Here is a 22,285-nt window from a genome sequence, read left to right on the forward strand (position 1 = left end):
AAGCAACCGGGCCGCGATTGAAAAAAAAAAAAATGGCGTACCCCGAGATATCTCCAGGAAACATAAAAACCCCATTATCTCAAGCTGGATTTTTCCCTCCCGGATTTTCGCCGGGATCCATTGAGTATCCAACACACGTGGGCGGTAATTCCTGCATCTTGGCATTTTTCATCCGAGGTCCTTTCCTCTCCACTCGAGTCCCAAAATATCCGTCATACTTGGCCCTTGTACATAAACCGATGGAGTAAAATTAGTATAAATTTTCCTTAAGACTGAAATTTTCCGAGTGGAATTATTCCGGAAGGGGGAAAAGTTGGCTCCCGAGGTCGCAGTACGTGGGCGCGCCGGTAGATGTCGCAGGTCCTGGGGAAGGGAGCGAGAGGATGGACGGTCCAGCGAGGGGAAGTGAGAAGGAGCTACTAACGTTAGAAGTGGCAGAAGACGGAGAAGATCCCCGAAGTGGTCCCTCCCGAAATAACTAATAAGAGACACTCACTCTTAGACGGGCGGCCATCCGGCCCGGAGCGAACGCGGTGCGTCCCGAGTCTTTAAAAGATCACCCCAAAAGGACTTCCACCCCCAGCCCACCCCCTACGTTCCTAAATCCCCAAACTCCTTACTTAAGTTTTCCTGGACCGCCCGAGAGATTGGAAAACGCGAGGAAAAGAGAAAATTATCGAAAGAGAACCGAGCGCTTCGTCGGGGATTAGAGTTGACCTCGCGCGGGGGTGGATAGAGGGAAAATTCCAGGAGGGAGAAGATAAACCGTGGAAATACTCCGATTCCTCGGGACATCTCGGTTCCATCTGACGTGTCAGGTTCCCCCTCTCCAGCTGTTCCAGCTGGCCAATAGAAGGCCCCTGTGTCATCTTGGAGAACTCGTCGAGCCTGTGCGAGCGACTCAGTGCAAGTGGTCTCGCGGCTAATCTCGCGATTTGGGTGAACAAGTGAAACTGTGGCAACACACTGAGCCCTCGAAGCCGATCTTGAAACAGTGGCGCCGTTTATAAGTGGCGGTTCCGAGGAAATCCCGGAAAATTCCCGGATCCCAAGTCCGGTGATATCGAGTGCCAAGTTAATCTTCACGCCGAGAGGGACCAATTCCGTGGGAAAATAAAGGAAGGTCGCGAAGGAAATCCTGGAATTTTCGAAAACCGCGAGGATATTCGAAATCCTCGGGAAAATTGAGCTCGATTCGATGTGTCGCACTCCATGGTTTGGCATTTCCTCTCTCCAGGGGCTTCCAGCTGACCAATGACGCGGCGGCCATATTGGAATCCCCAGCGGTCGGCTTCTTAGTGAGGGGGCAAAATACCAATCACTTCTAAACCGACACGAGTGTAAGGGTCTGGCCAGCAGTTCACAATTCGGGAGAATATCTTCCTCGATGTGACGGAACGTCGAAGGATATCGGCCTCTCGTTTTGGAGAAATCTGCAGAAGTCTCATCCCGGCGCCGTCGGACCTATTGACGTGCCTGCTAATTTTAAGTGTTAGATAATCCGAATCCGGCCGGCGTCCGGCTTCGATACTAAAACGGGTCCGGCTGGCCAAGCCGACGCGATTCACGTACTCGAGAGGCGTCGCGACGCTTTTACGTCGGAAGCGAGAGGGTGATGGTGAGATGCCGGTCCCTGTGCCAGCCAAGATGGCGGCCGCCTCGGGACGCCGAGAGGAACGCGTCCCGAGGGCAGTTCTAATATGGCCACCTGGTGTCCAATTACTCGATCTAATTTCTCTCTCCCTCGGGTGCTTTCTTCATCTCTCTCTCTCTTTCCCTATCTCCTGGTGCATCCAAACCGACGACCATCCGTGACGCTTCGGTTTTCCGCCAACGGTGGCGCAGCCGGGTTTCTGGAGATCCTCCCGCGAGGTCTCTCAGAAAACGCGATTTCCTAGAGCGAGGGTCCGTTTCCCAGAGAAATCTCTCTTACAAAAGTTGTAGGGCATGATTAAGGGGTGAATATTCGTTTGGGACTTTTTTTTATATCTTGGAAGGGTTCTGCAGAAAATCGGATCCTTTCCATACGGGTTGGCGCTCGTCGAGGCCACCTCGTCCACTCCCCTGTCGCGATTCTAAGGGAATCGCTCTCGGCTCCCTTAACCTTGAATTTTGGTCCAGAACAAATGGCTGGTTTGTCTGAAATCTCTTTTTAACTGGTACCATCAGTGACCTTGACCCTAAAATGCCCCAGAAAATATGTCTTCGACCCTGACTTCGGTGGCGTTAGGTGGTCTTCTTTTACTCTGGAAGGAAGGAGAGGCGTTGTCGTCTCTTAATCGTTATCATCGTCTTTCTTTCTCGGTACCTATCTTTGTACATATTTTTTTGCGTCCATCGGCTCCATCTCACGGCACACGCATTGTGACGCATTAGGGGTTCATCGAACCTCGCAGAATGGCTCGGGGTTTAGACTTGCATTGCGTTGCACGTAAGAGATCTCGAGGTACGATTAAAAGTCGCCCTTCTATTCTTAGCACGCGGAAAAAGATGGCGGAGACAAGAAGAGGCTAATTAGAAGGCTTGGCCGGCAAGACGCGTTCCATCGCGGTGATCTCTAGTTCATGACACGTCAATTGTCATTTTAAAATTCCCCCGAAAAGCGACTCGTGTCGGATATCACAGATCCAGAAACTTCCGGTGCAATGACGAGCCTACTGACGTGATAAAACAAAAAATTAACACTTAATATAAATTTTAATTATTTTTTCTTCTTTGCGAAAAACGTTCTTGGGGCGACACCCAAACGCCGGGAGTTCTTTACGTCCTCTCCCGTCCTCCCAGAAATGTCCTTTAATAAGTTGCCAGTGAAAAGTTCCGGGTGAGGAGAGGAGGTTTCCTAATCATTTTTAACGACAAGTGCTTGAATTACAGCTGACACAGCGCCGGATTTTGGTGGCCCAAAGTGCAACGACTTGGGGCCCGAACAGGAGGGCCCCAACTAGAGAGAGACCGCCTTAAGGCGGCGCAGAGAGAGAGGGTAAGAGACTATTTCATTCATTTATTAATATCGATCATTTGGCTCGGTTGTAACGATGAAAAACTCCGCATGAAGGGGTCGAGACAAGTATAGAAACCCGGGGTGCCGTCTCGAGCGCGCTTGAGTTCCGCGCCAAATTCTTCTCCAGAGGGGTGTACGAAAAAATTGCGATTCAGAGGCCGAATTAAATGGAAAAAAGGGGAGGGTGGAGGAAGACGGATATTCCGCGCAGGAAATGGCCCCGGGATGCGGCTCGACATTGTCATGCTTATTTTCCGTGTTTCTCGCGACCGTTTCGCGCAATTTCCTTAACCGGCCGCCATTATAAGCGTCTCGTTTTAAAGGCCGTTAAACGCGGCCTTCTATTCCGCGGCTTTACAGCCGTAACCACTCGGGTTTATACGCAACGGAAGGGGACTTTTTTCCGACGCGGATCAGAGCCGTGATTGCCCCCGAGTGCAGTGAACTTCCTTGGCGTTTTTATCAAAAAAAAAAAAGAAAAGATTTCAAAAGATATCCTGGAGTCCCCGAAATCCTCAAAACGAGAAGTCGCAATAAATCAAAAGTAAAATCGTTATAATCGTATCTCACGTATCTGGCGGATGAAATGTCGATTTAAACGCATGATAATTAACATGATAATGTACGTCGCAAGGTGGGGGGGAAATTTAGGGCGAGATTAAAGAAAGGAATGGTGAGAAAAGCTCTTAATTCGTTTCTCGAGTCGGTCGCTCGGCTTTAACGCAACGGCTTAACGAAGGCCCCACTTGAAAGCGGGCAAATGAAAAAGAAAAAAAAAAAAGGAAAATAAATAAATAAGCATCCCGGAAGGAAATGAATTTATAATGTTCCCTGGCGCGGTGGAGACTTCGTCTCCGGGCTCCGTTTCCGTGAATGGGAATAATTGCGTCCAAATGACAATTAATAATCGCTGGGAACGGTGACATAACCTCTGAAGCGCGGGGAAAAAAAGAATCCGCGGAGGAAGTCCTCGAAACGTGGATTTTGTTTCGGTCTCTCGCCTGCGGAAAATCGGGGAGGGGGGGGTATTAAATTGTTATAAGGAGATATTAAACGGGAAATAAAAGGAGAGGAAGAGGGCAATAATTTATTTTCACCCTCGGGCGGCTCGGCCGCTGCGCTTTAACACAGGAGCTTAACGAAGCTTCCACTTAAACTCAGCTGAATAGAAAAATGAATAAACACAAAAGCGCAGGAGGGAAACTCGCCCGGAGGAGCGGCGGTGGTTTCATTTTGTTGTCCCCTCCCCAGAGGCGGCGCACTTCCGGAATTAAACGGCCGTTAATAAATAGCAATAAACATTTCGAGTGGAACCAGAGGACCGGGAAATCCTCCTCTCCCGGGGGATCGTCACGAAGTGGCAGTGAATACTTGTAAAATCATCGGAGAACCGATAAATCCCCCTCTCGGAATTACGGGGGCCGCTATTAAATGGTAATAAATACCTGGAAAGTAATTGGGGGGGGGGGCCGATAAATTACTCTCGCACGACGCCGGTATTACGGGTTCATTTAATCCGAGAGCTTACGGTAACTCGGGCTGAAATTTCCGATGAAAAATTCATGAATAAATAGAGATATTCGAAGGTGTTCTTGGGAGCCGCCATTTTGGTACCCGCGGTTCCCTCTTTGGGCAGGCCGGAAGATGGTCGGTCGTTGAAGGATATTTACTGTTAAATAAATACCCGGTAAACGGGTAAATTACTACGGGCAGGGGGCAGCATTACAGATCCGCTTTAATGCTACGGCTTAACGAGACTTCGACTTAAACTCGGAGGTGGATTCGAAAGCACTCGGTAGAAGCTTCGGAGCCGTGTTCCCGCTAAAACCCCGGAACGACCAGCTAAGCCGAGCCCAGTTAACCCGAAAACGGTGAATATTTTCCGGGCCTGGCAAATCTCGTGGGAAACGCTCCGATCCTAAGAGCTTTCCATCGGGTGTCCCTCTCTCTCGGAGACGTTTCGGAGTCGTTCGAAATAGTCCGTTCTGGCCGCGCTACTCTCGCAAGTCGTAAATAGATCGTCTTCTACGGTTAGCGCTAACTCCGCGCTCGTAACCCCCGACGATCCGCTAACTCCGGTTGCCTTATCCGTGCCAATTCACATTTTTCCGGATTTTCTTTAAATAAGTTCCGCCCCCGGGCTTATCTTTCGATAAATAGCCCCGGGATTATCACTAAGCCTTCGGCGTGCAGACTTTCCGAAGGACGCACCTCTGAACGTCTTTACTTATCGTGACACTCATTCGCCAAAATCTTCGAGATTCTTCCATATTTTTTTTTTTTCGTCTAAATTCTGCTTTTCAGATCCTCAATCGAGGGAAAGCGTTTCGAAAGGTCGTTCCAATCTTCTTTTATATCCGCGGAAATGACTGGTAGCGCCATCTAGCGGTGGCGTTTGGCCGTCTCACTTCGTAGTTCCAGGCTTCGCCGTTCGCGTCGTGCAACTCGTTCCCTTTTGTCGGTAGCATGGAAAATTTCAAGGAATTCTGAACCACGTACCGACGGAGTCCAGATTCTGAACCAGCTTCTCCCGTTTCAAGAGGGATGGCAGCACCAGTGATTCGGACCGGGAGATTCCAAGAGGCCGCTGCGCCGAGTCCTCCCAAAAGACGCGGTTCCACTTTCCGCGGATTATCAATTTAACCCGGAGAATCTTGAAAATGGGATGCAAACTGGATGTACCGGTCCAGAGAGAGAGTTACCGAAGGAAATATCGAGGTCGTCCTAGAGGTGGGAAGCGATCGATGTATATTATTTATCAAAGTGGAACCGCGAGCATTTTTCGGTACCACTTTCCGGCGCTCGGGTAGCTCTCCTTGTCTTGGCGCCGGTCCAAGAGTGGCAAAGGTTGAAAATAAGCCGCTGGAAAAGTGGAAGTCTCGCCCTGCCCCCCGGGACGCGCTTCCGTCTAAATTTAAACGAGACCCGCACGGCACCGGCGGCCACCTCCTTCAGTATATCAGTGTCCGGTTCCGCGGGCCGCTGGAGATATCGATATCCGCGAAATCCGCAGCTAAGCGGCGCAGCGCCCTCTTGCGGGTCTCGGACTGAAGTACGCGAACCGGGGAATCCCAGAGAAGTGGAAGCCAAGTGCGAAAACTCGGGAATTCGAGTGCATCCTAGAATAAAATCGGCCCTTCGTCTCGGTCCCTTCCACGTGGGCGTGTCATTTCCCCTGGACCCGCGAGAGCGTTCGCGATTGGCTGTCGGCCGGCTCCAACGGTATGTAGCGGCGAGCGCAGCGCCGCCTGGCGGTCGAAATCCAGCGCGACGAAGAAAATCGATTTTCTCAGCCTAGGGGCGCTCGAAAAAATCCGAAAAAATTCCAGTATCTTCCCCGATGAACGGGGAATCTTTTCGAGTACTCCGGCGAGGCCGGGAAATGCGCAGGGCGCCAGATACGCGGCTGTTTTCCGCGGCGCTTTACTCGCCGGCTATTTATAGAGACACGTGTCTTTGACTCGAAAGGCCGTGCACCCCGAATTTCGAAATTGCCAGCAGAGAGCGTTTCGAGAAGGAACGTTTGCACGTGGTCTGGCCTTTCTTTTGAGGTTGCCGAAAAGCAGGAGAGGGAGGGAAGATCGGAATTTCTCATTATTTCGGAACTTTAGACGCTTGGGTCGTCGGCAGCGCTTTTCAAGGTTGCTCTTTGTCCTCGCGCGACATCTTTCGCGAGGAAGACGCGGCGACAAAGAAACAAACTACGTGACGCTTTGGGAAAACAGCGGGCGTCATTGTTGCGGGTTCTTGACTTTACTTCGAGATAATGGTTGGGCAGATAAATGCGCTCTAAATAGATCAGCGTAATTGTTCTTCTTTTTTTTTTCTTTTTATCAGTGGAGCGCATTGTTCACTGTTCTTTGTGCGTGGCGTTCAGGATCGCGATGGTACTTGGAATATTTTAGAATGCCTTCCCCAGGATGTGGGGTCCCTAGTTTCTGATGGGAAGGCATTCTGTTCGACTGTCTACTGCCACGGATATTGCTAAAGCGTTGTTAACTATAAATGCAAAGTCTGGGATTATCGATGAGGGGGCGTCGATATTGGGAACGTCCCTGTGAGCCGGATGTTCCACGAGGTCAGGTCTAGGAATAATCCAAGACCCTGAGGAAGACGCGAGAATTTCGGGAATTATACTCTACTCGGATTAATCTCGTCGAATAACTCGAGTACTATCCAAGAGCGATAATAATGCTGGAAATTTGTAAAATCGCCACAATTCGGTGAAACTTGACGCCTACTCTTTAGTCACAAAGACGGGTCGATTTAATTTTTCGAAAGAAAAATTCAAACTCGGATATTCTGGTGAAAAAAGGGGATGAATGCCTTCTTGGTAGCGGTACCAAAATGGCGGACGGTATCTCCGAACGTCCTACGCAGTTAATGTTGCACGTGGCGAGGGTTGGAAATTAATCCGCGACATTGACGCAAAATCCGGGAAGGCAGAGATTATTAAAATAAAAATTCAAACTCGGATATTCTGGTTAAAAAAAGGGGATGAATGCCTTCTTGGTAGCGGTACCAAAATGGCGGACGGTATCTCCGAACGTCCTACGCAGTTAATGTCGCACGTGGCGGGGGCTGGAAATAAATCCGCGACATTGACGCAAAATCCGAGAAGGCGGAGATTATTAAAATAAACTCTGGTGTACCGAATGCTAGCTTTTACATATATGTATATATATAGAATTGAAGGATAATCGAGACGCGTCGATTTTTCTAGAGGGGAACCCCAAGACGTCAGACGACCCACGCGAAAAAAGTAACAGACTAATAACTCGGAGCTTGAAAATAGAGCGGAGGACCGAAGACATCGGCTTAGGGAGTACGAGGTTAAATATTAATATCATGCTTTCAGAGAGCATGGAGCAGTTCGAACAACTGCTGACCTGCGCGATTTGTCTGGACCGGTACAGAAATCCAAAACTGCTACCATGCCAGCACAGTTTTTGCATGGAACCATGCATGGACGGTTTGGTGGACTATGTACGTCGACAAGTCAAGTGTCCGGAATGTCGAGCGGAACATCGCATACCTTACCAGGTGAGAATACTTGAAAGAAAATAATTGCTCGAATTTTTATCCTCACCGGTTAACGAATTAAATTGGATTTTTTCCATAAATCGAGAAGAAAGCTGGGAAATTGTTGCGTCTTTTTCCTTTCAGGGCGTCCAGGCGTTCCCGACGAACGTCACGCTGCAGAGATTTTTGGAATTGCACATAGAGATCACCGGGGAATTGCCGGACCCTACAAGTGGACAAACCATGGAACGTTGTGGAGTATGCTCCGAAAAGAGCTACTGCTCCCTTTGCGTCCATTGCGAGAAAAAGTGCTGCCCGGAGTGCAAGGACGCGCACATGGACATTCTCAGGCGCGAGATAGCGCGAATCAATTCGCAGGTATTTCCCACAATTTGGCATTTTTAATCACGGACATTGAACGGTTATTTAATTTCAAACTAAATATGTAAGGGTGTGATTTCTCATATTTTCGTTTTTTTTTCTCTTTTTTTGTTTCTAATGTTCATTGGCCTCGTTTAGCTTTACCAGGCCCTGGGGCGGACCTTTTCCTCTTTTTCGACCTCACCTGAAAGAAAGTGAGGAAAAGTCGAGTTCTCATTTCTCTGGCCGGGGAATTTACTGGAAATGGTCGCAGCAGTCTGGTATTGGGAAGCATTTTGGATTTTGTCGAGAATTTTCGGGACTTTTTTTGCAAGGCGAAAATGGCGAAGAATTCGGAGCGTCGACGGGAACTCCTTCGTAGGTCGTAGAATTTATCGGAAGCATTACCTTGGAAGGCGGGACCGATTTTGGAAATTGGCCAACGACGTTCCCTGGTGGATCGTAATTGCAGACCACGTACACGGTACCTCCAGTGCTCGTTGCAAGGCCGACTCCTACTTTTAGCGTTTCCTTCCACACCACCTGAGTGAAATGTCCCACTTCGGTCAGATCCTTTGGCTCGTCTTCGCCAAACTTGTACAGAGCGACCTCGTCGTACCTAGGCGAGGTATGAAGAAGAAATTGCGTAAAAAATATCTTTTCCCCAAAATTTATTTCCCGATAGCCTGCAGAAATTCTGACCAGGATTTTACGGCATCTTCGGCGTGCACTCCTTTCCACTCAGGATCGGTATTCGACATTGCATAAATATTCTCTCCATATTGATCCTGATCTCTGTGCTCTGCTTTGTCCTGCTTTGCCAGGCTCTCCGCCCATTCTTGCGCGAATTTGTTCAGCTAAAAAATATGCCGAGAACATAATTGAGTAAAACGAGGGAAGCAGATTTAAAAAATAAATGGACATGTCCTGGGAGTATAGATCACCTCTTCCTCGATCTTCAGATCCGGAGATCCATGCAGAGCCCTGTACTTGTTGTGTACTTTCAAGCACTGTTCTATAAATTCTGGGTTAATTTCCCTAATTAACAGACAAGGGTTAACAATAAATCCAGATGTTCATGGTAGTCCGACCTATTAACCTATAAGGAAGGAAATTCGGCTTACTTCGACATTTTTAGTTGCGGGCTGGAATTTTCGGTAATTAAAAGTTAAGCGATATTTCAGAATTTTGTAAGGAGGTTTAGTTGTTAATTTTGGTCGATGATTTTGAGGCCGAATAATTTTTTAAGATGCCCGAAACATTTGTTCGATCTGATCACAGATCTGACATGACCTGAAGGTAGCTGAAATAGGGGAGAAGAAAATCCTAGAAAATCCAAGAAAATTACTATTCCCGTGGCATTTCGTAATTCTATTGTGTTCAATTACAGGTGCGAAGAGGTCTGCATCGCCTTCAGGATGCCCTGGCACTGGTGGAGAAGAACACCCTGGGTCTGCAGACGAATTGTGCATCGGTTGCCGAAGAGGTCGACGAAATATATCGGAGGCTGAGCAAAGCCCTTAAGGACCGCACGGAGCACTTGAGGAACGAGGTCGATCGTTATCTAGGAGCAGAACTGCGAGGTCTGATCCAACTGAAAGAGAACCTGGAGCTAGAAATCGCGAACATCCAGAGTAACTGCGACCTTGCGGAGGCCCACATCAACGAGAACGTGCCATGGGACGATGCAGAACTGCTAGACACGAAGGAGCTCTTCCTGCGTACGGTGGAGTTCATCAGGTAAACATCCCGAAGCTAAAAAATCCCCTACGAGAGAAAGAAAAAAAAGAATTAACAATGACCTCGCAATTGCAGAAATTTCGAGTACGAGGCCGGTGACTACAACCGCCGAGTGCGTTTCGTGATGGCCCACGACCCCAATCAGCTGGTTCTCCACGTGGCTGGTTATGGAGAACTGAACATCAAGCCGGAAACCGGAAGCGGGGCGCTGCTAGGCAGTACAGGTGGACTGGCACCTCCTGGGGGATCCCCTGGTCTGATGAGGAGCAAAAGCGACCACCGCCTCGCCTCCCAGTATCGGCAGGACGAAGACCGCCTCTCCAGGAACCGTTACGTCCCCGACTATGAGTAACTATCAGTCGTTTAATTGGTATAGTATCGTATGAAAAACGGACCTTGAAAGGAGAAGCAGTAAAAAGGGCGAGGCGAGTAAATAAGGAAACCGCCAAAGGCCAATATGACCTATAAAGGGGCCTTCGATCTGCGTCCGAGATTGCGTTGGACCCGGGCCAACCAGCAGGCGGGATAAGTTTTTTAGAATGACCCACATATCTATTTTGGCAATAGTTATAAATACGATTGCTTCCTTTGAATACCTCTGCCCGTGGGGGGTTTACTAAAAGGCCGGGGAAAATGGCGAGGAGGTCGACCGATCCCCAGGTGACGGTCGCGATTAATTCCCCTGACTTCCAGCTACGACGCCCCGGAGTACGAGCCACCGAGGAACAAGTCGAGGTACCGAAGTCGATTCATGAGACATCGAGATGGAGACGACTCGGACGGGGATTCCAGATCCACGGTGAGATTCACCTCGACCCCTCAGGAGCAGTCTCAGGGTCTTCGGGAACGCGTCCTGGACACCGAGGACGCGGCCAGAGGACCCCTTTCCGGGATCTTCCGTCTGACGGACTCTCCGAGGGTGATGAAGAAGCTGCAAGAGTGCGAGAGGGCCGTCAAGAGGAAGAAAGACGAGCCTCAGCAGCCCCAGCCTCCAGCTCCAAAGCCTCAGGTCAGCGAAAGCGAGGAACCTTCGAGGAGTTAGTCTTGGTCCTGGGAGTCCTGGTCCCGGAGCCCTGGTTCCATCGACGCCAATCAGGAATATTCCTCTTATCGTCTCACCTTATGGTCGGTGTTAAGACGACGCGAGGTCTAGATTCGAGATCCGGATGAGGTCCCGATGAGATCCAGACCTGAGATCAGGAACCCAGGTCCAGAACTCAGGTCTAGAACTCGACCCTTGTCGGCATCGAACTGGTGTAACGAAGATGGAAATTTATGTTTGACAGTGATTACCCCAAGATTCCATGTGTAAGCGCCTCTAGCTGGTCACACAGAGCGGCCAAGCCTCCTTAGACGGCCCACACCCATCGAAAAATAAGTTCGAACGTTGATTCAATGCAGCATGCTGGGGCCTGCACTCGTTTCCTAGTTATCGACTAATAATAGAGCTGGTTTCTTATTTATTCACCGTCGACTCTCACCAGGGGATGGTGTCGGGTCTTACATGTGAACAGTGACGCTCTTGGTTTGCCCTAAACCCCTCTGCCCAGTGTATGTACGAGTGTTGCTGGAGTGTGCAATTGTGGACGTGGATTTAACCCCCTCTAGAGGGTAGCTGTGCGATCGTTTAACCGCCCTCGGATAAGTATTAAAATTCAAGCGAGGGTAATCTCACCCTGGGAAAAATACAGAACTAGAAGGAAACCATAATTTGCGATTGTCTCGAATTTTAATTCTATCCAATTGCGCATTGCACCCGACGCGAGTCGCGAAGGTACTTCCATCTTGCGAAAAAGGGTCTCGGGGAATAATCTCGCCTGAGAACCAACTGGTCCACTCTGCGTGCTGCAGGTCCAAGTCAGGAAGACGCCGACGGCAGTGGCCAGACAAGTCAGCGAGGACGACGAGATCTCGAGGATCAAGAAGCAGAACAAGAACGCTCCACCCCCCGCAGAGACGCTGGAGGAACATCCAGCAACAACCCCAACGCCCACCCATCCAACTCCCAGGGAAACCCAGGAACGAGAACCTGAAGAACCACCTCGAAGAACCCCGATTGCGAGGTAACTTGACGAGCTGATAAGTTATTTCCTAATCGCTCCTTAAGATAGCCTTTTTAACCCTAAAAGAGAATTAAATATGAATTTAACATGGATTTCAAGCGATTTTCAGAAGAGAACTTTAGGATGGGTCGAGAAGGAGCCATCACCTAGTAGTTAGAACGAGATGACATCGATGAAGACCCGGTTTGCAATTTTATTTCCAGCAGGAGAACCTCGACGGAAGGTCACGCACCAGGTGCGAGAAGCGCATCCTCCGACTCCAGTACAGGATCTGAGAGTTCTACAGGTTCTGGGATCCGCAACACTGGTGCGTCCTTCACGGCCGAAGAGATGAAGCAGAAGTACCTGTCGAGGGCCCCGACAAACGTCTCCACAACGACCACGGTGACGTCGGCCCCAGGAGTCACCAGCACCCCCAGCAGAGACTCCACCGGCCCCGCGACCAGTCCCAGACCGTTCCAGAGTCGTTTTTTAGGCGCAGGTGAGAATTTCGACCGGTCCAGCCGAAGCACCTCGAGATCGAGATTCCCCCTGGAGACCAGAATTATCCTCGACCGATTGTTGTGTTGAAAAAACAGGAAATCGGGCGGCCCCTCCACCGCCGGCTCCGGTAGCTAGAGAGGAGCCGAAGAAGAAGGAGGAAGAGGAGGAAGAAGAGGAGACCAGCAGCAGTTCCTCCGAGGAAACCGAGTCGGAGACCGAGGAGGAATCCGAAGCCGAAGCCCAGCCGGCTAATCCTACCCCCAGCAACCCTCCAGCATCCCAGGACCGACATAGGAGCGAATCCGCAATGGCGAGGACCGACATCGGCCCTCTTCTTGCGCGCAGCGCGGAAGCGAGACGCGGCAGCAAGGAAGACTCCCCTTCCGCTAGGTGAATCCAAATTTATTTCAAGTTGAATCTCGTCCAACCACTTGCTAGATTCGCCAACGGCGTCTTCGAGAATGCCCCAAGATCGATTCCGATAGAATCGCTGGTCAAACTCTCCTTGGGAACTTTAGATACCATTTCCAAGGCCCCCGAAATATTCTCGAAGGCACCTCGGCGATTTATTAAAATTTCGAATTCCATCCACGGAACATTCACGGAAAACACGACACGTACAATATGCACGCCCTTGCACGAGGAACAAAGACAGGACACAACAGAGCGACGACTCTTTCACCAGGTGAACCGAAATCTTAATTCTCTGTCAGTCTCACGAACCACGTCAAAGTTCTTGCTTAACAATGCCTTTTTGGAGTACCGAGATGGTAGTTGGTACCAGGCTCGGTTGAAAATGGCTCCGCAAAAGAAAAAGGCCAGGATGCCTGCACCTTGAAGACGTAGGTATAGAATGTTCAGAATTTTTGGGCAAAAGGGTAGCGAAGTTGACGATAGGCGTCGTCAAGGTGCAGGAGGTCCTTCGAGGCTCTTCAGGAGACTCGAGTCCTGAAGAGGGTTCAAAGAAGGAAACGTTAACCTATTTTGTCGCATCTAGATACTCAACCCCTCGAGGGAGTCCCGCCCAATCTGCGTCATCCCCGACGAGCACGACGCCACCCGTGACGACGACGACGAAGACGCACCCGACGCCGACCGCGACAACGCCACTGACGACGACCACGACGAGTAGCTCATCCCCATCAGGAACATCGTCCCCGGGTGGCTACACCAGCAGGTTCGTAGAGTGCAATCACACCAGTGAAGACCCGAGCTCTAATTCCAATAACCCCCTGGATGGTGATCGTTTTAGGGCCGTTAATGACGAAAGCGACTTAGCGTCATCGGGCGATGATAGTGTCGAGGATAGCGCGACTAAGGTTAGCGGTGTCGAGAACGAGCCGATCTTCAGGGTCTCAGGGATAGAGGGGTCGCATCCGGGGAGCGATAGAGGTTTAGAGACTGACGTGGAAGGCAAAAGCGAGGCTAACGACATTGGCGCTAGGAATCGCGAGGATGAGGAGGAAGATGAGGATGACGAGGACGAGAGTCCAGGGAAAGATAGAGATTTAGAGACTGAAGGCAACGCCACGATGGCTACTGACGGTGGAGTTAGGCGGGAGGTCGAGGATGATGACGAGGAAGACGAAGACACCCCATCTGGGGAACTCAGAGTAGAATTAAATGTTGGAAAAAATCTCGGGAACGGGGATGAGTCCTCGGAATCTTACGACGAGGAGAAGAGACCCGATGAAATCTTGAAGAGGGAGAAATTAGAGAGGCAAGGAAGTAAGAAGAAAGAGGATCTCGACAGCTTGTTCGATGACAATGGATGGGTGGTCACAGAGATGGAGGTGCAGTCCGAGAAAAGGAGTTCCAGGAACAGGAGAATCGGAAAGGGAGGTCCGGAGGTGAATAAGGCTGACGAGGTGGAGAAACGCGAAATTCGGAAGCTGAAGAACGGGGGATTGAAGAGTGACGACTCGAAATTAGTGGAACCTTCGAAGCTGGCCAGGAACGGTTCTAAAATGGTGAATGGAGGTCCGGCGAGGAAACCTAGTGGGATAACTTCATTGGACGGGGTTCAAAGAGCCTTGAAGAAGACAGGGAGCGGAAGCAGCTTGGAGAACGTGGAGAACGTGGAGAACGGTGGGTCCGAGTCGAGCAACACCACTGACGAGTCTCAAGAAGATGACTCCAGCGAGCCAGAATCTAGCGAAGTTGCTGCTCTAAGAATCACCGAAGAAGAGTCCAAACAGAGACTGAGACTGGAGAACAGCAATAATTTCAGGAACCAGAACCACGGTGGGTCGAAAATCCAGCCTAACGCGGAGCTGCTGGACCAGGTCCCCAACACCCCAAAAGACCCAAACCCAAGAAATCGAGTTTACAGGCAAAGTAACATCGGCGAAAATGGATGGCTCGTTTCCGATGGATCGGAATCCGAGTACGAGAGAGCTGAGAAAAGATCGGAAGCGTTGAATCGAAATTCTGGAGATGCTGCAAGAATCGAGGTCCAGCCCAGCAACAAAGCGTCGAGGAAGGGCTCCAAGACGCCTCAAGATTCCCTGAAGAGCATCGACGACAGCGGTTGGGTTATCGTCCAAACCTCGGAAAACGATGAAGAGGATGTGGAGGAAGGTGATAAAAATGTTGAAGGTGGAGACAAGGAGCGAAACAATGAGGATCAGTTCAGAGAAGTGCCTCGGTACAAGAGAAGTCGCCCATTGGGTTGGACCGATCGTCGCGATGTCGACGACACTCGGTTTTCGAAACGTCCTGAAAATGGCACCGTTGTTGCGAGTGCCAGGAACTGTCAGAAGACCGGAAAGTCCGGCCAGCTCGAGGAAAGGTCTGATTCCGATATGAGTATACCGATGCAAATGGTAACCACCGTCTTCTGTGTGTCCATACTGTGTTACAGCGTTCTGATTAATCTCTTCCTGTGACTCAAGGGGGAGGACTTGCTCTCTCTCTCCTCTCTGTCCTCGTCTTCGCACGATTAACAGGTTGCTCCAAAAGCACGATAAGCTAGCCAGTAACTACCTCTACTAAAAAGAAAACGTGAACATTGGCTACGAAGAGTGGTAACCACGTAACCATTGGGTCCTCCGACCCCGATGCAATGTCTTGCCACCGAGGAAATGTCGTTTCTTCGGGTTACGACGATGAAGAAACTGAACAATTTCCGAAAAGGGTGGGAGATCGAAACGATTATGACGCCTTCATGTTAAAAAAAAATGGGATAGATATGAGCTTTTATATTTTCGAGGCCCGCGGACCACGAAGTGGGGTCGCGACCGGAGGTTTTCTCCCTTTAGCGCCTTTAGTATCGATCGTGCTGAAAATTTCATACCAGAAGAAAGATTCGTGATAATGTTTCACGGAAAAAAGGTCTTTATGCTTTTTCTGTGTGACGCCCTAGATTAGTTGAAAAATTGGAAAACGTGTTGGAGGGTGACGGGGGGGCCCGTCAGTAATTGGGAGTCGTCCTTTCTTGACGTTGTCACTTTGCTTCCGGCATTCGCGTACTCTGAACAAAGTCACGAGTGAATGTCGGGGAAGCTCGAAGGTTTCTTTGGGAATTGCGAGAGCGTTGCATCGGCATGGGAATTAATCTATGACTTTTGCCTCCACGTCATGGTACTTCACAGGCCTGAGTAGCTAGATCGCTAATAATCTGAGTGGTTACTGAAACGCGAGGGGGAAATCCGCGAGGTCAGAAATCCGAGGAAGGAAAGAAGAGGCGGAGAGAAAGAGAGAAAAAGACGGACGGAACCGAGCATCGAGACGAGATTAATTAGATCCTCGCGTGAAAACCAGGTCCCAGATTTTCATTTAGGCTCGAGTCCCGGTTTTCGCGTCGTCCTTCGACTTCATTAAGCTCGGGGAAGCCATTGCATTTCGTATTAAACTGATTGTGATAACTTTTGGCTAGAGTCGCAAGAACGTTCCTAAATGCATATATCAGCAACCGGAGTAAACGCAATGGATAACGTTGCTCAAGTAGCGGGATAGCTTTTTAGACATTTTTCTACGTGTACTCCTGTATATATACATATAATATATATAGGTTCGTCTGTCCCTCCCTAGTCATTTTTCCAAAAAGAAAAAAAAAGAACCCCAACCTGCCCCGAAAGACTGCCTGTCTCCATTCCCTGCGGAGTTAGCTTCAAACAAGTAAAGAGCTTCGGAGAGTCGAACTAATTTCGAGGTCATCCTGCTGTTGGGCCAGGGATTTAAATTCTCCATTTTCTCAACTCTTCACCGCGACATTGTTCTGTCAAAGTGAAATAGAAAATCCAACTTTCTGAACATCCTGACAAAGGAGAAAAAATAATTGAGGAGCTTAAAAACGGTATCAAGGTCATTCTTCGGCACGTTGGAGAAGCGTCAAAGGGTTGGCTTCGGATTTTTGTAGTTTCTTTTTTTTTTTCTAAGAGTAGTTTCGCTTTGTGGAATTATTTACTTTATCTCGAAGGAGACGTCGTCGTTCAATGAATTTTCAATTATGAGACTGCTTTTATGGGGTTCTTTGAATTAAAGGGAAATGAGAGAAAGTGAAACGGAGTGTTTGTTGCGACCAGCAGTAGGATGAACCAGAGTCATCGGAGGAGAGACAGGAAAGGCCCAAAAAGTGAAACATAAGACACTTCGGGGCCTTTCCTAAGTGCATCCTCCGAATAGTAGACGGCGATACTGTTCCCGGGATCTAGGGAGTTTCCCCGAGTGGCCGAGAAATCTCTAAACTAAATTTAACCGAAGGATCCCTAGTGACTTTTTGCTTCAGGAAATTCCGCGATCCACTATCCGTAAGGCAATGTTCCCAGATTGTTACGTCCAATCACCTTTAAATTGTCTCTGGTACGATTGTGCACATGGGTCTCCCCCCTCCTGCACCGAGAGAACAACCTAACCTCTTCTAAATCTCTCTTACTCCGCAAAACTAGAAAACGCTCGCTAAATGCGAAATAACCAGACTTTTCGAAGAATCGGGATCCGCGAGATAAGTGAGAAAGACTTTCGAAGTTACCTCGCGGTTAGTTAAAGTTAACAATTCCGGAGTGTCCCTTATCTCGGTATGGGGAATTTTTTTCTCCCCCTGTCCTGGCAACATTGTCGCCGCCATGTTTGTGGGCCGATCGCACTGCAGCATTTATCAATTAAGTTTTTGTACTCTCTCCTAGCGAGTAGGCCTGCGTCTTAGTTGTTTGTTGGTGTGGTCAATAAAACTGCATTCTCTGTGATAACTCGCATTATTTATTTCCCTTATACAAACGTATCGATTGACTGTTCCGTCTCGTGGCTTGTTTGAAAGGAGAAAAAAAGAAAGAAAGAAAGAAAAAGGGAACCAGAGAAACGGGAACCCCGGAAAATTCATAAATCTTGCCCCCCTCCCCCCCAGGTCCAAAGTTTGACAAAAGCACGGTGTAGAGTCCTCCCTCCCTCCCTCCCCCTACCACCCCAACGTGTTGATTGTCTCAATTTGTCAATATCCCGATTTGTCAATAATTTCGTTTGCCGTTCAATGTCTCGGTGGCTCGTCTTCGTCCTCTTCTTCTCTCCCGAAGCGAACTCGGCACTTCCGGAGGAAACACCACGAAAGAAAAATCTTAATCAATTGGGATGAAATCAGGCGACCGTAGAAAATCATCTTAATCCCTCATTAATAGTTTAACAGATTAATTCAGCTTGCTGTTTGGATAAATAATCGACCTAACCAGCGGAGTAGGTTAGGCCAGCTAACCCGATCGACTCATTTATTTATTATTTTTTACTCAATTTCAGAAAGGGAATAAATACCGAAAGGAAGGTAACTCCAGGTCTAGTAATCCCAGAATAGCGATACTCAATTTATTCGAAACACTTTGGCAACCATTGCTCGCGTCAGGACTACATTTTAGTATTGCCTCTATGAACCCGCAAAAAGAAAATGGAATTAGCCCCGACATTAGACCGGTATCGACTTTGCGCCCCTTTTCACGGTTAATCTGACATATCAACGAGATCATGTCACCCTCATAATCCTCAATTTCTGCGTCGAATTGACGCTAATGACAGGGTACCTTGAATCGGGGTACAGTAGACTCCCGTATAACGCGACGGATTCCCTGTTAAAAAAATTCCAAAAATAACATAGACCTTTGGTACATAAGATGATGGTAAAAATGATAAATTTCACATTTTTTTTTCTTTTTTTTCTCTATAGCCTACGGTACGCGCTAGGAATTCACGTTGTAAGAAATCCTGCGGGATGGGGATATTTCTTGTATATCGCGCACAATGTATCCTTTTTTTTTTATTTAGTGCGCTGTATGAAGAATCGGGTTACATGAAAAGATTAGTATACTTGGCGTAATAGGAATTCTTTATATGGGAGGCTACTGTATATGCAAAGGGAACGTCGGGATTTGCAGGTTCCTGAATAAGAGCAGAAGCCAGGCGACGGTGGCGACGCCGCGCGAGCGGGAGAGAGAACGAGAACGGGAGCGGGAACGGGAGCGAGAGAGAGAGGACTCGGAAGCGGAGCCGCTTTCCCCTAGATCCCGATACGCGGCCTTGAAGGAGAGGCGCCAGCGATTGGCCAGGTCGAGGAGCTCCCACAACTTTGGGAACGACGACCTCGACCACCTGGACGAGGACCCGCCCTCGCCGACGACTCAATCCCCGAACGCGTACCTGGCGGCCAAGTACGGGGCAGGTTCGGAGCTGGCCAGAAGTCGCAGCACCCACGCCCTGAAGAGCAGAGAGCCGAGCCCGGACAGAGACCGATCAGGTCCCGAGAAGGACGGGGCAGCCCTAAGTTCCTGGGCCCGGTACCTGAAGAACAAGTACGGGAACCGCGGCATCAAGGACAAGGAGCCGCCCTCCAGCTCGTCGATCCCCTCTTCGAGGTGAAAGCCCAGGATCTCCCTAGGCTCCAGGGACTCCAGGCTCGTTGGTCCCCCACCTTCGGAACCTTATCACCTCTCTGGATAACCCAGGAACTTGAGCCCACGAGCTGGTACCCTGAGAAAAGGAACTCAGTTGATCCGAAGGAACAATTGGTCCATCATTTCTTTGGTACCGCTCGTTCCTATTTTTCTCTTTTTTTTTTGTTGATCCTGGGAGTAGGTTCCCAGGGTGGGGACGAGGAACGAGATCTGGACCTCGGCCCGTCGCGATGATAACCGATGATCCTTTCGTTCGTCCCGATAGCGCCAGCGCAGCTTCCCGCAGGCTCTCCCTGGGACTTCCGTTGAGGCACTCCGGGCAGACCTCGTTCGAGTCTTCCGACGACGACCAAAAAAACCCGTCAGGCTCCCCCACGTCCCCTACAGCTCCCGCTATACCCGCGGCAGCAGGTTCCTCCACTAGGTGAGGCCCAGGAAGCGTAGGTACCCCCAGTCCCCGAGCCTACGTTGACCGAACTGATCCTTTCAGGAGTCAGTACCTGCTGAAGAGGAGGCAGCTGTTCAAGTTTGGGATGCGGGGGAGCGAAGCCGGATGCTTTACGTGGCCTAGGGGCCTCGCAGTAGGCCCCGACAACTCGATTGTCGTAGCCGACAGCTCGAACCACCGTGTTCAAGTACGCAACCAACATCGTCCTCGGGTTCAAAGACTCCGATCATACTGTATCTAGGCACATCTCCAGACACGTATATGTTAAGGCTGTAAACTGTCGTCGGGTAATCTCGAGGCGATCAATACAGGATACCGTTGACTCGAAGACATCTAATCAGTCCATTCAGACCAGGAGACCCCAAATCTGCATTGTTTGGCTGCAATAGTTCCTTGAACCCACCCCAAGTGCCCCCGAGTGCTCGATTTCGGCGTAATGCCGTTTAACGTCGACGATGCACGTCATCGCCGAGCCCAAACTTCATTTTTTTTCTTCTCCATTGACATAGGTCAGGAAGTCTAGTCTCGTTGCAGCCGTAGCTTGAAGTTAACTTTCCGTTGGATCCCTGCTCGGGTGGGGACCTAAGATTTGGATTAAGTTTGCAAGGGATCGAGTTTTAACATATATGTGCAGGTGGAGGGCCGACTTAGCTAATTTCGAGTCGTTTTAGGTGTTCGACGGGAACGGGAACTTCTTGAAGGAGTTCGGATCCTACGGGAGCGGCGAGGGGGAGTTTGACTGCCTCGCAGGAGTCGCCGTCAACAGGATCGGGCAGTTCATCATTGCCGATCGCTACAACCACAGGATCCAGGTCCTGGACCCATCGGGTCGGTTCTTGAGGGCCTTTGGATCCCAGGGGTCCGCCAATGGCAGGTTCAACTACCCCTGGGGCATCACCACCGATGCCCTCGGATTCATCTACGTCTGCGACAAGGAGAACCATCGCGTTCAAGTACGCCCCACCTCGGCTGCACCTGCGATTCTTTAACAAGATGTCTTGTCAGGAACAGTTTCGGACTAATCCATCGGGGATCCTTTCGCTTTCGGACGCGTCCACAGATCTCGGACTAGGGTCCTTGGGATTTCGAAACCCCTGATGGGGTTTGGGATACCAAGTTCTTCGGCAAAGACATTCAGCGCCGCTCCTGGTGGCGTTGATGTTGGATAAGGAAGTCCTTGGAGAACGCTTAGCTTTGGACCGAAATGTCCCTTTTCCTAATCTTGGCTGCCTTTCAGGTGTTCCAGTCGGACGGCACCTTCGTCGGGAAGTTCGGGTCCTGTGGTAGCGGTCGTGGCCAGCTGGAACATCCGCACTACATCGCGGTCAGCAACACCAACAGGGTGATCGTCAGCGATGGGAACAACCACCGGGTGCAGATATTCGACGTGAATGGCCGCGTGTTGACTGCGTTTGGATCGGAGGGCTCCGAAGAGGGGCAGTTCAAGTTCCCCAGAGGAGTCGCCGTCGATGACCAGGGCTTCATCGTCGTCGCAGACTCCGGGAACAACCGCATTCAGATCTTCACTCCTGAAGGAGTCTTCCTGAAGGCCTTTGGGAATTGGGGCAGCGGCGACGGGGAATTCAAGGGCTTGGAAGGAGTGGCGGTCACCTCGGCTGGGAACATCGTGGTCTGCGACAGGGAGAACCATCGGGTCCAGGTGTTCTGATGACGCGGATCCGCAGCAGCCCTTGTCCTGGTCTGGGATGATTTTCCGACGGCAGTCTTGACACCCGTTGATGGCTAGATGAAGTGCATCATCACCATAGGCAACCATGACGCCGTTTCCGGGAGGACATCAGTTTTCAAGGATCGACCATCGTCCTCGATGATGGAGTGTATGTGCAGAAACCAGGAACATCGGCAAGAAACTCATGCATCTCTTTCATCCTTGGTCCTCCCTAGGATACATCGCATGGATGCAACCTGGTGCCCTTGATATCGAGAATAATTTAATTTAATTTGTATTCAAACACATTGTTTGTACTGTTTGTATGCTTTAAATAAACCGTTGCGCAGGAACTATGCCAAGATGTTGCCTGCTGGAAGTCAGATTTACGATTGACGGAAATTGGACGCTACGACTTCCGTCCACTTCCTTCGCGTCATCGGTTCTAATTGTTTTGTTCGGAATCTACGGTGAAGCAGGGAAGTGTCGGAAAATCAGCGGGCTTAGGTAGAATAATAAGGTAAGTCAATAAATATATAATTTATTAAATGCAATGATGAAATGGTGTAACAATGGGGGAGGGGGCGGGCGGAAGGAGGCCGCGGTGGACCGCGGCGGCGTCCATCA

At 49.8% G+C, this 22,285-nt stretch overlaps 2 protein-coding genes across 4 annotated transcripts; one reads left to right on the plus strand and one right to left on the minus strand.

The window, feature by feature from the left end:
* Positions 1-475: 475 nt before the first annotated feature.
* On the plus strand, positions 476-22,020 carry LOC105700914 (RING finger protein nhl-1). 3 transcript variants are annotated; one of them, XM_012427197.1, is made up of 16 exons: positions 476-533; positions 2,875-2,980; positions 7,860-8,044; positions 8,168-8,401; positions 9,774-10,123; positions 10,199-10,471; positions 10,817-11,132; positions 11,975-12,186; positions 12,390-12,667; positions 12,765-13,059; positions 13,667-13,846; positions 19,026-19,502; positions 19,807-19,965; positions 20,032-20,176; positions 20,661-20,942; positions 21,227-22,020. In XM_012427197.1, exons 3-16 carry the CDS (start codon positions 7,865-7,867, stop codon positions 21,656-21,658), a joined length of 3,813 nt encoding a protein of 1,270 aa, XP_012282620.1. In that variant the 5' UTR covers positions 476-533; positions 2,875-2,980; positions 7,860-7,864; the 3' UTR covers positions 21,659-22,020. The 3 variants fall into 3 exon arrangements, with proteins under 3 accessions (XP_012282620.1, XP_012282619.1, XP_023290109.1); XM_012427196.1 differs by lacking the exons at positions 19,026-19,502; positions 19,807-19,965; positions 20,032-20,176; positions 20,661-20,942; positions 21,227-22,020 and adding an exon at positions 13,922-16,692; XM_023434341.1 differs by lacking the exons at positions 19,026-19,502; positions 19,807-19,965; positions 20,032-20,176; positions 20,661-20,942; positions 21,227-22,020 and adding an exon at positions 13,922-16,692 and having other exon boundaries at positions 12,393-12,667.
* On the minus strand, positions 8,451-9,598 carry LOC105700915 (Golgi-associated plant pathogenesis-related protein 1). The gene is made up of 5 exons (XM_012427199.1): positions 9,508-9,598; positions 9,328-9,421; positions 9,086-9,240; positions 8,792-9,002; positions 8,451-8,588 (listed from the first exon to the last, which is right to left on the minus strand). Exons 1-5 carry the CDS (start codon positions 9,513-9,515, stop codon positions 8,526-8,528), a joined length of 531 nt encoding a protein of 176 aa, XP_012282622.1. The 5' UTR covers positions 9,516-9,598; the 3' UTR covers positions 8,451-8,525.
* Positions 22,021-22,285: the final 265 nt, after the last annotated feature.

The sequence above is a fragment of the Orussus abietinus genome, unplaced genomic scaffold (assembly GCF_000612105.2).
Source record: "Orussus abietinus isolate OABI.00-Male unplaced genomic scaffold, Oabi_2.0 scaffold9, whole genome shotgun sequence".
Classification (NCBI taxonomy): Eukaryota; Metazoa; Arthropoda; class Insecta; order Hymenoptera; family Orussidae; genus Orussus; species Orussus abietinus.